General features: G+C 40.6%; 1 protein-coding gene across 2 annotated transcripts in view; it reads right to left on the bottom strand.

The window, feature by feature from the left end:
* KCNN2 (potassium calcium-activated channel subfamily N member 2) overlaps positions 1 to 14543 on the bottom strand; it is an 87456-nt gene that overhangs the window by 6592 nt on the left and 66321 nt on the right. For both annotated transcript variants that reach the window (XM_080972515.1, XM_080972514.1), the window contains 2 exons: positions 4483 to 4593; positions 3068 to 3195 (listed from right to left, as the gene is read on the bottom strand). In XM_080972515.1, coding sequence (XP_080828641.1) covers positions 3068 to 3195; positions 4483 to 4593 — 239 coding nt within the window. The remainder of the gene's footprint in view (positions 1 to 3067; positions 3196 to 4482; positions 4594 to 14543) is intronic.

The raw sequence follows: 14543 nt of genomic DNA, 5'->3' as shown, positions 1-14543 counted from the left end.
GTTGAGTAGGCTAGAATTAACCTTTAAAGGGGGTCATTAAGGGGAGTTAAAGGAAAACATATGAATATGTGAATGAAGACTATCACCATGAATCAAAAAGGAGAACTACACAGTTCAGCTAGAAATAGAAAATCAAACTTATCATTCTGAATGTTAGCATCCAACAGGATATGACTGGTTCCATTCCCCTATTTTGCTAGAATACAATTTAACCCCCTTTGTTTGACTTGGGAGGTCAAATGACTCAGGACAAATGAAAATTCAGAAGTAAAACAGAAACCTGACTCTGCATAACAAGGAAAGGTAGCCACTATGGGAATTACTTCATTTAGTTTCTTACTCAATAGTAGGTGATGAACAAATATTTGCAGTTCTTTTTGAAACTAAAGGGATAAAGTTGCATCACTTCCTTTGAGAACAAAGCTCTAGCACATCAATCGGCAAATCAACACATATTTTTGAAAGTCTGAATACTTCTAGCAAGGGACACATAGAAAGTAAGGTCAGAAGACAAAGCTAAATCACATATTAAATTAAAATGAAGACAAGCACCTGGTAGATAATAGCTACCCTGCCCCATGCTTAATAGAAGCCATATTGATGTGAAAAAAGGACTATTCCATGAAGACTGATGTGATGCCAGATCACAGTAGGGCAGGGTGGGAAACCTGTGGCGTTCTAGGAGCTTTTGGAATCTAATTCTCATCAGCCACAGCGAGCATGGCCAATGGTCAAAGGTTATGGGAATTGTAGTACATAGGCTCCCTATCCCTGTTGCAGAGGTTGCAGTCCAATCCTGAACATGTACACTCAGAAGTAAGAATCCCACTAAATCACAATTTTGTAATACCTGGTTTCAGCTCATTTTGTAATTCACTATCTCAGGAACCCACCCACACTCCCCCCCCCCTTTTTGGTAGAAACAGTTTTTCTATAGACAGCAGCATTTAACCTCACATCTTTGCTAAACTGAACTAATACTCATTGTGTGCATTTTATTTTATAACTTAAGCATAGTATGTAACCATTAATGAGTTAGCCCTTAATGAGTTAGCCCTTTTCAGATCCCTCCTCTGAAGCAGAAAAGGAAATAACATTACTGCCATTTAATGCGTTCAAATCAACAGCAAAAGAAGAGAAGCACGGTTAATTTATGAAACTTATTTCCTCCTCACTTTTGGTGTAATGGGTGACTACAGACTCTATAAAATGAAATTCACGACCCTTGGGCTCTGTACACAGACCTCTGTGCAGGGAACAACCAGAGATTCCACGTCTTGTGTTAACATCAGGTGTGGAAAAGAAGAAAGTAGGAAGAAAAACGAATTGCTCGCAATGAGCCTTGTTTGGACATGATACTAAACCATGGTTGAATGAGCTACAGTGAACCTTGGGACTGTTATCCCTCTTTCTCTTTCTCTAAGCTTTCACTTCTAGCTGTTTGTCATGTTGGAATTCAGATGATACAAACTGTTAATCTTAACCATGGTTTGTTGAAACAAGCCAACTTCAAACCACAGTTCACAAAGTTCACTTGTTTTAACTAACCATGGTTAAGATTGACCACAGTTTGGGGTTAATATAGAATGAAAGCAGAGATTTTTTAATATACTCCCTGCATCTGTGCTGGAGTGGAGAGCACATAAACCAGATGCTTGCTGCAGTTCATAATGCTAAGCCATATTTATTTTGCAACTTCTTGGAACTGGCTCTGAAGTCTTTTTCTTGTTATTATAGTATTGGGTCTGTCAAGATGATCTAACTTTACTGATTCCCCACTGTAGAATGATTAAAAGCAATATACACCATGTGTATTTCAACTCAGATTCTGAGGTTCTGATCTACACTTCCGAGAAAGGACCTCTTTCACGGAAGTGGACCTCTGCTCCCATTTTCATTACACTATATCTCTACTGCTAGTTCACCAAGCTCCATACTCTTTGGCCTCCTCCCAAGAACTCTCTATGTGCTGCAGAGGAAGGGTGTGAAGAAGAGAAACCTGCAGCAATTAATATCTGCCACTAGTTTTATGTAGCCCAATTTGTGGCGAGCTCTTCCTGCTCTAACATAACAGTGACTGAGCACTCTCCAAAGTCAAGTATGAATGAGGAATCAGCAATGCTTCCATTATATCTGCAAGGAGCCTGCGGTTTCCAAAGATTAGCTCGTATCAGGAACTAATTCCCCCACATACCCTAAATGAATAGACCATAAGGTGGCTAATTTCTTGGGGTGCCAAAATGAAGACAACTATCCCACCATTATCTTTTCACCAAGTGTAAATTTGCTGCAGCAATAACATTGATTTTAAAATGAACCAATCATTTCAATAGGAAATGATTACATTCTTTACCCATTACCTAAAATTGGCACAGTAGTAGAACCTACTGCTTGCAATCATTTTAAAAAATGGTAAAAAATATTATATTAAACTTATATATCACATAATAAAATAAGGGGCTATTGACTGATGGTGAATATAGTAAAATATTCTTTTGTCAGCGGTTTGCACCTGCCAGAAAAATCACAAGAGGATGTTATTGATATTCAAATCTATTTTGCAATACGTACTAGATTCATTCTTATTCCAAAATATCATGTGTAGGATGCTTTAGCAAAGAAAATCTATATTCAAGGAAGGGTGGTTGGATCACACATGAAGAGTCAGGGATGTGAAAAACTTGTTCATTTGTTTCCACAACGTTTCTGCTTTCTCTTCCCCTGGCCTTGGAAATCCACGGAAACTTCATGAAGAGTCTAAGATGTCTTTCCTTCTAAAAACTGTATGTATAATCTGTATGTGAATTAGATTGTGCATCTCATTTCATATCCATCTCGAATGCTATTGTTTCCCATCAATGAGATGGAGATTCAGGGACACACTGAGATACATACAATGTTTTCCTCCCACACCCTTGAGATAAAGTGAACAGAATCAGGCAGAAGGTGGATTTGGGACAGCTGCCTGTATCAGCAGAACAGCAACATCCACACTAGAAACTGAACCTGCCAGATTACCACAGCATTCTGGATAAGGGGGAAATAGACAAGCCAAAATGGTACTTACTGGTGAATAGCTTGCAAGAATTTGCGCTGATGTTTCCTTACTTTTGCATGGTCTATCTTTTTCACCAGCTTTGTATTTTTATAAATTAACCATGTTTCCCTGAGTACATTGGCCGCTGCATTTTTCACCTGTTTTAAAAAAAGAAAACACCAGGCTGACTGAAACAGCATTACACGTCCCTTTGAGTCTTCCCTAGCACATGTTATCTATCATAAATATTTACAGGAATGTCTCCTTCTGAGACCAGGTGCTGTAGAGAGCTAACGTAATATGAGCACAACTGTCTAAATTCTGTGCCTCTGCTTGGCACTTGAATTAGTGACTATCCACACCTAGCATCTTGGGATTTCTGGTTCATACATTATGACGCAGTAGGTCTGATTAACATGCTGACCCCCTTCCCTTCCCCACTGCCCATGCAGGAATTTCCCTTCTCTCCTCTGTTGTCATGCAACATCTTTTTCATAGGCAAGAAGAGGAAACATACTTGACATTTTGGATCATGGCTTTATATAGCAGGGTTGCCAAACGTTGTTAAGCTTTTTTGCTAAATATTTTTTTTAAAAAAGGTGAAGTTTTTGAGCTATCTTTAAGGAAATTTGCAAAAATCTCGACTTGCCATACGGACGGATTTTCCTGGATATATATATAATATTTTTATTTATTTTTTTAAAGCATGTGGTTAGGATAAAACTGGAATGCCAAATAGACAAGCATTGCTTCTCACAAGATCATTTTATCTGATCAGCACTCTGAGAGTACATTTCCACCACAGCATCAGGAATTGTTAGACACTGAATGCCAGTTATGTTATGTTTTGTTTTAAGTAGATGAGCAGTTGGGTTGAAGGACAACTAGTCAGACTAACCTGGCTGCTAGTTTGTCACTACAATCATATCTCATTTTTCTTCCGTGATGGAATCAAGGCAGAAAACGTAACACTTCCTCCGAAGTTTCACTTCCAGGCACTGATCAGTCCCATACCTACTTAGATTTACTAAGACTGGTTTATCACAGACATAGGCAAACTCGGCCCTCCAGATGTTTTGAGACTACAGTTCCCTTCATCCCTGACCACTGGTCCTGTTAGCTAGGGATGATGGGAACTGTAGTCCCAAAACTTCTGGAGGGCAGAGTTTGCCTATGGCTGGTTGATCATGTGCCTTCAGCTCATGTTCCAGGACCTATTCCACATATTTGCTTCTGTTTTGCTATTCCTTAAGAGAGACCTCACATCTACCACCAGTGGACAAAACACTTAAAGCTGACATGAAACTTAGAGATTCAATAATTCAGTAGCATCTTTCAAGATCTATCCCTAGAACTATCTGTGACCATGGTGAAAAACAAAGCAAAATATTTGCTTTTTATTGAACATACAAAAACAAACAAACAAAAAACACATTATGACTTACTCTTTTAGTTAGCTGGGTATCCATCATGAAATTATGCACATGTTTTTCAGCTTTGGTAAGTTCTAATTTCCTTGCTACCACAGCTACCACCAGTGCAGTGCAACCAGCACCCTGGAAATAGCAATAAAACAAAAACCAAAGAGTTGTAATACCTTATTCAATAATGGTCACACTATTGACGAAACAGGAAAAGAAAGCAGTATGGTTACACAAAAGAAGTACATTTGTTTAGTGCAAAATGATATAATTTGATTTTATCAGTGTCTCTGCAGTTGGGAAGAAATTCAGTGTCATGTTAAGGCAGTCATTCAGTCAATGCGAGGTTTTCAGTTTCCCAGATGGAATTATCTCCTCTCTTCTCCTTCCACATGCTATTCTGAGGGTTCTCGCAAACCCCCCAGAGCCAATTTTGGGTGGCACAGAGGGTAGCAGGGAGAAAAGCTGTGTTGCACACACACACACACACAAAAATATTCCAGACAAGACTCATCAGGTGAATCCCACCCTCAGTAATATCACACTTTAAGAGTTACTTTAATGGCATGTTCAATCGCTTCCAGATCATCTGCAATTCTTCTCCCTCCTTCCCTCCACAATGGCCTGATTTGCATAGTACATTAAGTGAAACCTTGGTTAAGCGTGAATGCACAGACTCCCGTAGAGGCGCTTGTAGCTACTTCACTCTTCCCCATCTCTTTTTGCTGCCACACCATGTTATGCCTTAGTATGTCATCCCAACCCATCTGGTTAACTTCTATCCAGACTAGCCATGAGTTGTAACCAAGAACAAACCATGGTTTGTTGGAGCCTGTATGTTCACGCTTTTGCACTAAGCCAAGGTTTGATGTGCAAACCAGGCCACTTGGTCTCACAGGAAGAGAATCTTCTTGCTCCAGGAACAAAGGAGGATAAAGCTGAAAGCACTGTCAATATGTTAAACAGCTCCCCACTAGTTCTCCACAGGCATTAATATTCTTTAGTTGGGAAACTAAGGACTGCAAGTTACAGATATCCTATTGAGGGCAAAAGAAGTTGGGACTTTATAGGCCATAGACAAAGGGTAGTATAAGAGATGTGATTCTTCGAGCAGCCGATACATGCAATGGGGTTTTGGCACTGACACATAAACATCAGTTTCTTATTTGATATTAGAAGTTTTCTGTTTTCTCTGCTAGTTATGAAAACAAACTAGGGAGACTTAAACAAGTTGCATCATTAATATCAGTGTTAAAACACTACTTAACATTTACATTATAGCAATAATGAGCTTAACTAAGCCAATTTATAGTGAACTGATCAGTGTGTCTATTAAGGAGGGCAGTATAATTATATTAGGAACAAATCTAATAAAAACAGAAGCCTGTTTAAACTTTATCTTTGGACTTTAATAAAAGTCTTACCTAAAATCTAATTAACCCATGGAAAGTGAAATATTGTACAATCTGCCCTTTGCTCTACCCACAAGGGGGAAAGGCTGACATTCCATTAGTAACAGTTTATAGGGATTCTATACATTAAACATTTATTGACATTAATATTTGATTTGTATTGAAATACATTGCAGCTCTACAAATCCTTGTAAAGATGAATATTTGGGATGCTCTTCACAAGACTTTAATGAACTTTTCCTCTATAAGGTAAATTTATCTCATGCACACTCTCACAAATACATTTATAAATACGCTGAACAGCAGAGAGCGCAGGATAGAACCCCGTGGCACCCCACTTGAGAATTCCCTCAAGGCTGACACAGAGTCATTACTGAGCACCCCATGGGTATGGTTCTTCAACCAGTTGTAGATCCACCTAACTGGAGTAGTATCCAGCCCACTTTTCACTACCTTGTCAGCAAGGAAGACTGTCAATTGCCGAAATCAAGATATATTATGTCCACGATATATTATGTCTAACCCCTTTTCAGAGCCTGAATGAAACCATGTTAAATAAAACAGCCTAGAACATCTAGGAGAGTCTGTCATGGGAAGAAGATGTGCATAACAAAATACTGTAAGTCTTTCGTCAGGAAGATATACTTGCACTAAGGGATTCTCAGCACCTGCAGCAGCAGAGATCTCAGCCTTTGGACCCCCCCCTCTCTCTCTCTCTCTCTCACACACACACACACACACACACACTGGTTTTTCTAGAAACCACCTACTTTTCTTTCAGGGACTGAATCCACCTCCAGTTTCCTGGCTGAACAATGTTGCATAGAAACTAGTTTCGGGAAAGAAGGGATTGGCACGAAGCGTTATGTAGCTCTTTTTTAAAAGACAAATGAATAGCTGCACTTTTGCTTCCTGAACTATTGTGTTCCCATTTTCCCAACAATACAAGCTCTATTCTGTCTTCCATATACTCTGCTTTCCTTTTCAAGTCTACCCTCTCATTTTTAATAGGGGGAATCATACCTATTGGTACTGGATCAGAGTCAGGGCAAGTATGAATCCATTTTTTCTGGAAAAGCTTAGAACAAACTGTGATTCATGATATAAAGAGGTTTCTTTTTCAAAAAGAAAAAAGTCAGGCCTCCATAAATGTACAAAAGAGCTTCAAAAACACGTAAATTATTTTTGAACTCCACGGCTCCTCCCTGCCATACACGGTCTGTGCAGCATATTCTCCAGAAGCTTAACCATTTCCAACAAATGATTATATGCTACAGCTGGTACTTCAATGACTAATTAACCTTCGGAGAAAGAAAGCCTTTGTTAAAATGTCACCAAGCTCACAATGAATAGAGGGAACATCTTGAGATGTCTAGGTGAAGACCAGTAGCTAGGAGTCCTTTAACAAAACACTATATATATATATATATATATATATATATATACACACACACACACACACACACACACACACACACACACGGTACAAGATTTAGTTAAGCATGGAGATTTGGCTTAAGATGATTCATTTGTCCACATGCTAGTGTAAGGCAAATCAGGGAGCCACAGTGCTTGGGTCCAGAACTAAAAATTACAGCTGACTGAATTCAAAACAGGAGGAAAACAATCACAACTGTCTGCAGAAAATCTCACACTTCTATAGCAGTTTGGTTCTACAGCTGTTCTCATGCTGCTGCTTCCACAGCACATTGTGCAAGAAGCAGAGCATATCCGAATTTAGTTGCGCTTTCCTCATGAAATGACACAAAACACCCCTTCTTCTGTGGCTTCTAACTGTGGAAGGGCACTGCGGCATCCAACTCAGAATTTGGATTCAGAGTTGTGGTTCAGTTTCATCTTTATGTGCGGCACGGAATAGTTCTGATATTTACTAAATCCTACTTTCCCCCTTGAAAATCCAACACAGGGATTATCTACATAGGTACACATATGCTCACAGGCATTCCCTGGTTCCCACAGGGTAACCCCCCCACTACACACACTGAAGTTTGACTTGACAGAAGTATTATGTTGCACCCAATAGAACAAGCTGCAACGTCTGCTTGGTTGTGTGTGTGGAGGGGCAACAGTTTCTCCAGTTTGCAGATGGGCCCATGGGCCCAAAATGGTTGACAGCCCCTGATCTAATGGAACTTATAAAATACAGGGACAGGAGTTAGCCACTTGCGCAGAATTTAAGACACAACAAAGGATGACGGAACTAGTTTAACTGAGAGAATATATCTGTCTGATATACATGAACATGAACCCATAATCCTAGTTGTGATTTGGAATTGCCATTCAAACAGAGTGCTGGTGAACAGCATTGCCTATTCTTCTACAGTTCTTCACGTCAAATTGTTGTGAGCAGGGATTTTCAACCTGACGAATATGAAAGAAAAGAGAGAGGCTTCTTTGTGTTTATGAAGAGTTTGTATGTCTCAGATTAGTTCAGTCCTATGTTAAAAATCAAGCACTGATAGGAGTTGTTTCTTTTTGTTTTGCAATATATTTCTGAGCACATTTTTATTCTGAAGGTGTGGCCCAGAGAACAGAGTTTGAGAACCAGTGCCATAAGACAAGTGACAGATCTGATTCTTTGGCTTGGCTTGCATGTCTCATTTATGTATAGTTCTTTGCTACTGTATATTGCTCATTTACATACAGTGGTACCTCAGGTTACATACGCTTCAGGTTACAGACTCCGCTAACCCAGAAATAGTACCTCGGGTTAAGAACATTGCTTCAGGATGAGAAGAGAAATCGTGCTCCGGTGGCGCGGCAGCAGCAGGAGGCCCCATTAGCTAAAGTGGTGCTTCAGGTTAAGAACAGTTTCAGGTTAAGAACTGACCTCCGGAACGAATTAAGCATGTAACCAGAGGTACCACTGTATATAAAATCAGTGCATGTATTTCAATGTATGCAACTTGAGAATGAGTAACATGAAATATCATTTTCCATATCCTGAGTGAAAAAAGCATTTGGGTTTTCAATAGCTCTGCCCAGCAAACTCCTTAAAGACTGCAACAATTTGGACAAATTTTAATTCTTAGATATTCTTTTAATGCATTTTTTATTACAGGCCAACACAGCTAGTTTTCCTTTTTGAATGACTTGGAGAGTATTGAATTCAGCCATTCAAAAACAGTATCCTAAACTGGAGGAAGAGGATTTTATAGCATAGGGAGCTGGGGCTTTATTTTCTGAAGGTAATTCCCTTCCAGCCGCTAGGAAAAGCTACTTAATTTGACTTCAGTTTACTCTTTTTTTAACCTAGTACACTACCTAAAATTAATCTCCAGCTCTGCAAATATAAAAATTACCACATTTCCCTATGTGTGTTTTGCTTAAAGCTACAGAACTGCTGGATTTTATATCTGTTAAAAAATTGGGAATTGGCCAATGTCTATTTGTCTATTTCTTCCTCTTAGGATCTCTAGGTGCAATCTAAAAACTGCAAAGCACCTAGAAGAACCTTAGATGATAAATCTGCTATCTTGTCCTACACTTCAGCTAAAGACCAATACCAATGTAAACTTTATGGTTTCAACGCAAAGTCAGCCTTCCTCCCCACAAAATTTTCCTTAATACCTAAGCCTGATAAAGGGCTTTAAAGAACTCAAAAGTTTGATCACTAATTTGTGGCATTTTGCTGAGGTAATAAAGATATTTCCCTACTACGATTTGTTTTTCTTATGGCCCAACACAGCTGCCTTTGCTTCTCTTCTTCCTGATAGTGTTTTTTAATCCCCCAAAAGATATCTGTTTTTCAAAAGTTTTGCTTAAACTGTAGTCCCCACCCTCTTCCTTTATTTATATTATTTATAGTTATAGATAATTTTTAAAATCTTAATAAATTAGTGATAAGGAGAAAATACTTTTTTTTCCCAAACATCTGTTGCCTATCATTAAGACACACACTTCCAGAGAGCAAAATGAGAGAGCAGTCAAGTTTGAAAGTCAACTGGCTACGTGTTAGGTCAGGGGTAGGCAACCTAAGGCCCGTGGGCCAGATATGGCCCAATCACCTTCTCAATCCGGCCCGCGGATGGTCAGGGAATCGGCGTTTTTTTACATGAGTAGAATGTGTCCTTTTTAAAAAAAATGCATCTCTGAATTATTTGTGGGGCCTGTGGTGTTTTTACATGAGTAGAATGTGTGCTTTTATTTAAAATGCATCTCTGGGTTATTTGTGGGGCATAGGAATTCATTCATTCCCCCCCCCCCCATATAGTCCGGCCCACCACATGGTCTGAGGGACAGTGGACTGGCCCACGGCTGAAAAGGGTTGCTGACCCCTGCGTTAGGTACTCTCCTTTATGACTCTCAGGAAAACACCACTGAACTCTCCCGCTCCTTCTAGATCTCTCAAGCAGTTTTGAGTTCAGCCAAATAAGAGGCGGATTTCTGTCTTTGCCCACAAAATACTCTTCTATACTTGCCTGTGCCTGGGAAAAGGTAGCTGACCCATTTCTTGCTCATTTCCCTTGGGATCCAAAGAAGAAGAAAGTAGGTCCGCTTTACAGACAATGATGGGAAATTTAGTTCTCACCAGAAAATGCACAACAATCCGCCTTCTCCTCTGAATAAAATGAAAGGCCTGTAAGAATTTAAATAGACATTCCATTCATTCTGGGATCCCTAGGTGGAGAGCCAACCGAATGGGCCAGTTAAAAAAAGCGTTGCGGCTAAAAAAAAAAAAATTGTAAAAGAAGCAATTATTGGAGAAATGAGAGCAAAATCCATCCCTGAGATAGGTTTTAAGACAAGTGAGACCTTCTGCAACAAGAAGCTGCAGCCTGGAAGTAGCAAACAGAAATGTATTCCATTAGGGGGAAATGTGTCACAAAAAATGTGTATATTAGACAGAACTGGATACAAAGAAATGGGCATTTTAGGTGCAGGAGCATGCAATATCTAAATGTGCTTGGGTCTTGATGATTTGCTGTTCCATGGGCGGAGGTGTCATAGTAACAAAGGTACCCCTACAGCAGATAGAAATCTGAAATCCAACATGTGTATAAGGCAGTGCAAACTACTTTTTAATTCTCTTGCTTAGGGAAGTCTGTGGCATGGCAATGACTAGCACAAGTTGTGCCTTAGTTTGCTCAGAGATTGTTGTGCTGCAAGGAAGGCACAGACAGGGCAGAAAGTTGGGGAATTCTTCGCTCCCATGCTCAAAGCAACCTCCGACTGAGAGTGAGAGAGACTTTCAACAGTGAATCATCTCTGACTGGAATATTTCTATCTACGATCTTTTTAGACTTCTAAGGCAGTGGAAATACTGTTATATTGTTTATGTTTCACTGGTATCTACTACTTTCCCTTTCCCTTTTTAATTATTCAAGTTTTTATTACATCAGCAATTTTCAATTGGCCTTTTCTGAACCTTCCTAAAAGAAACGTATAATTCAATCCCTTATTAGCAAAGCTAATTATGTTGTTGATACCAAAAATAATTTACATAGCTCTAAGAATTGAACATCCCCCTCCCAGAAAAAATGGCAGCCATTAAGCATTTTTTCTCAATCGTCAAAAAACCACAAAGGTATATAATAAGTTCTTAATTTCTCCACAATGCAGAACTTGGTCGAAGTCACTGAAGCTTCAATGCTATGGTCCCTGGGAGAAAGTCTCAGGGACACGGGATACCTTGGGTCCTACTTGTTAGGATATAGTTCCGTTCCACCTTAAAAGGGAAAAGGCTGTTGTGTGTCACATGCTTGTTTACTTCCAGCTTCTTGCTGGGAACTTCTGTTTGTATATAGCTTTTTTTCTGGCTGTTTTTCCTGGACACGGAGGCAAGCAGTCATGTTTTTCCTTTGTTCTGAACAATGTTGAATAAAGCTGTAAATATGCTCTCCTGTATGCATCTTTCATTATGGAGACACTGCTGAAAGGGTGTGAACGGGTCTTAGAATGTCTCTGAGGCTCGTGTCCCTAATTGACTGATGCTGTTCCACGGGAGACTGGTGATCGTCCTGAGACAACTGGGGGCCTGCCTGATGCCTCCGTCTCCCTGGCAGGATCCCAACACTACTCTCTGACACTGGAGACAGAGCTATGAAAGTGAGAGTGATGTCGGGTCCCCACTCTGAGCCCAAACAACATCAGAGCTCCGATGTCAGCATGGGGCATGTGGAGAGGATGTTCAGGGACAGCTCTGGGGCAGTAGGGGGCATGTGGTGAAGGGCACTTATCCAGAGGCACCAGCTTCTCCAGAGGATTGGGGGTCCCAACGTGATGCCACACAACGTCCTCTGAATATTGAGGGGGCCCATCCCCTTAAAAAATATATATATATTGTGGACCGAAACTGCCTCAGCCCCTAGGAGTTGGTGTGCTTGCACTTATGGAAAGGACCCAAATTGTCTGGGTTCCCCAGCATCCCCAAAGTAGGGAAAAATTTAGACCAGCGGTTCTCAACCTGTGGGTCCCCAGATGTTGTTGGACTACAACTCCCATCATCCCTGAGCTCTGGCCTTGCTAGCTAGGGATGATGGGAGTTGTAGTCCAACAACATCTGGGGACCCACAGGTTGAGAACCGCTGATTTAGACCATCTGTGTGTGGAAGACTGCAAGATTGAAACACTATCATTTGCAGGTAGTCAGACCATCAATTCATTATAAGGCGTGTGTGTGTATACTAAGGGCGGGTGAGTCTGTCAATTTCTGTTTCTTTCCATCGCTCATTTTTTCCAGTCTTGAGTTCAGTTTTCCACATCAGTTTGCAATTTATTGATTTTTTAAAAGGCCTCATGAAAATTCTCCAGCATTTTCATGTGAATGTCTCCTAACAGGCACGTTTGTGTATGCAATTTTGCTTTATACACACATTTTGCAAAGCAAACTCTCCCTAATGTAGTGCATTTGATATGCTTTTTTCCCCACCAATATTTGCATTTCATGTACACTTTGAACCAAAATATGCATTCTGGGGGACATTTCTCACCTTCAGAATTGCACTGTGAAATTCCGAAAAGTGTGAATTTTCATAAGCTGTGTTTTCGTTTGCAGATTGTTTTGGAAAGTGGAAATTGGGTAGGTTCACTTTTAAATGTCAAGTTAATCAAAGTGCTCCCCCATCCCTAGTATGTACTAAGGGCATGGACAAGATTCAGCCTAGATACAATTTTGGCATACTTTTCAGCCACTTTCATTACTGCATCAAAGACCAATGAAGCACAATCTTGCACCTGCTGTTTGTGTGGCATCTATGTGACTGTCTCCTTATATGTAAAATGGGCAGGATTCAACCAGTGAGTTCTGCCAGTGAAAGCCCCACACAAGGATATCCACTTGCGGGTGGTGAGAGAACTCTAGGAACATTGTGCGGGGAGAGAACTGGCAAGCCAAAATGTAATGTTTGCCCTGACATAACAATTGCCTCTGGGTGATGCTTAATTTCTCCCAGTGTTCTCCTGTGGCTACAATGGATGAGGTCATCAAGAGAAGAGACCCTCACTTTGAGCTACAGTAAGATAAAATATTGAGACATTAACGGAACTGTGACCTGCCAGTGAAAATTTGTCTTATGCTATCTATATTCAATTCTTCACTGAACATCAGAATGTTGAATCTACTCTGGAACGCTACAAGCAAGAGAAAATCAAGTCTGCCATCCATTGTTGTATTCGATATCTCATAATCAAAGATATATGATCCCTGAAGATGGAAGTTCTATTCCAAGTTATGACATTTAAGCTATTAATAGGCCAATTCTCTACGAAACGGGGAACGGTCGTTCGAAAGCCACTTATATTAGAGGCTATGACAATATCATGTTGATATAAACTTATGCGCTGCACAAATCATTGCTTCCATTTGTTCACGTCAAGGTATCTGAGCTGAACTACCCACATAGTCGTAACATTTATGTATGCCTTCTCCTCGGGAATTGGTAAATCTTGCTTCCTCTCCACATGCCGTTGTTCAGTACAGTGGTACCTCAGGCTACAGATGCTTCAGGTTACAGGCGCTTCAGGTTACAGACTGCACTAACCCAGAAATAGTACCTCGGGTTAAGAACTTTGCTCCAGGATGAGAACAGAAATCGCGCGGTGGCAGCAGCAGGAGGCCCCATTAGCTAAAGTGGTGCTTCAGGTTAAGAACAGTTTCAGGTTAAGAACGGACCTCCGGAACGAATTAAGTTCTTAACCCGAGGTACCACTGTACTGAACACAGCTCTTTTGTTCCCTTTGGTACGTATCCCTTTGGGAGCAGCCAGCAGGGAGCGCTGTTTGCACACACCTTGCCTCCTGGCACTAGCATCTTAGGAGGGGGAGAGGCAAAGCGGGAGGGAGACTGGTGCTGTGTGGATGCACCAAAAGTAGTGCTGGACTGCCTCCACCATAGCGCCTGCATATGCCTGACTTTCTCACCACCTGGCCCTCACCTTCCAGGTATGCCCCATTGTTGGGAGTTTTGGGAAGTGTGTTGCATACTGTCAGCCCTCCCCGCAAGCTGACCCTGATCCTGTTTATTTTGCATTAATGGAAGATGGGCCTGTGGTGTTGCACAATTGCTCTCTGTTTCATCGATGTCGCTGTGACTTAGTATATTGCACTCTTCCAGGTGGAAGCTCCCCATACTCCTGGATGATGATAATGCTGATAATAATAATAATAATAATAATAATAATAATAATAGTAATATATTCAGTATACCTGAAG

This window comes from Podarcis pityusensis (assembly GCF_964106645.2).
Source record: "Podarcis pityusensis genome assembly, chromosome: 11".
NCBI classification, from domain to species: Eukaryota; Metazoa; Chordata; class Lepidosauria; order Squamata; family Lacertidae; genus Podarcis; species Podarcis pityusensis.
Note: the sequence above shows the minus strand (reverse complement) of the source record. Positions and strands in the feature narration are given on the sequence as shown.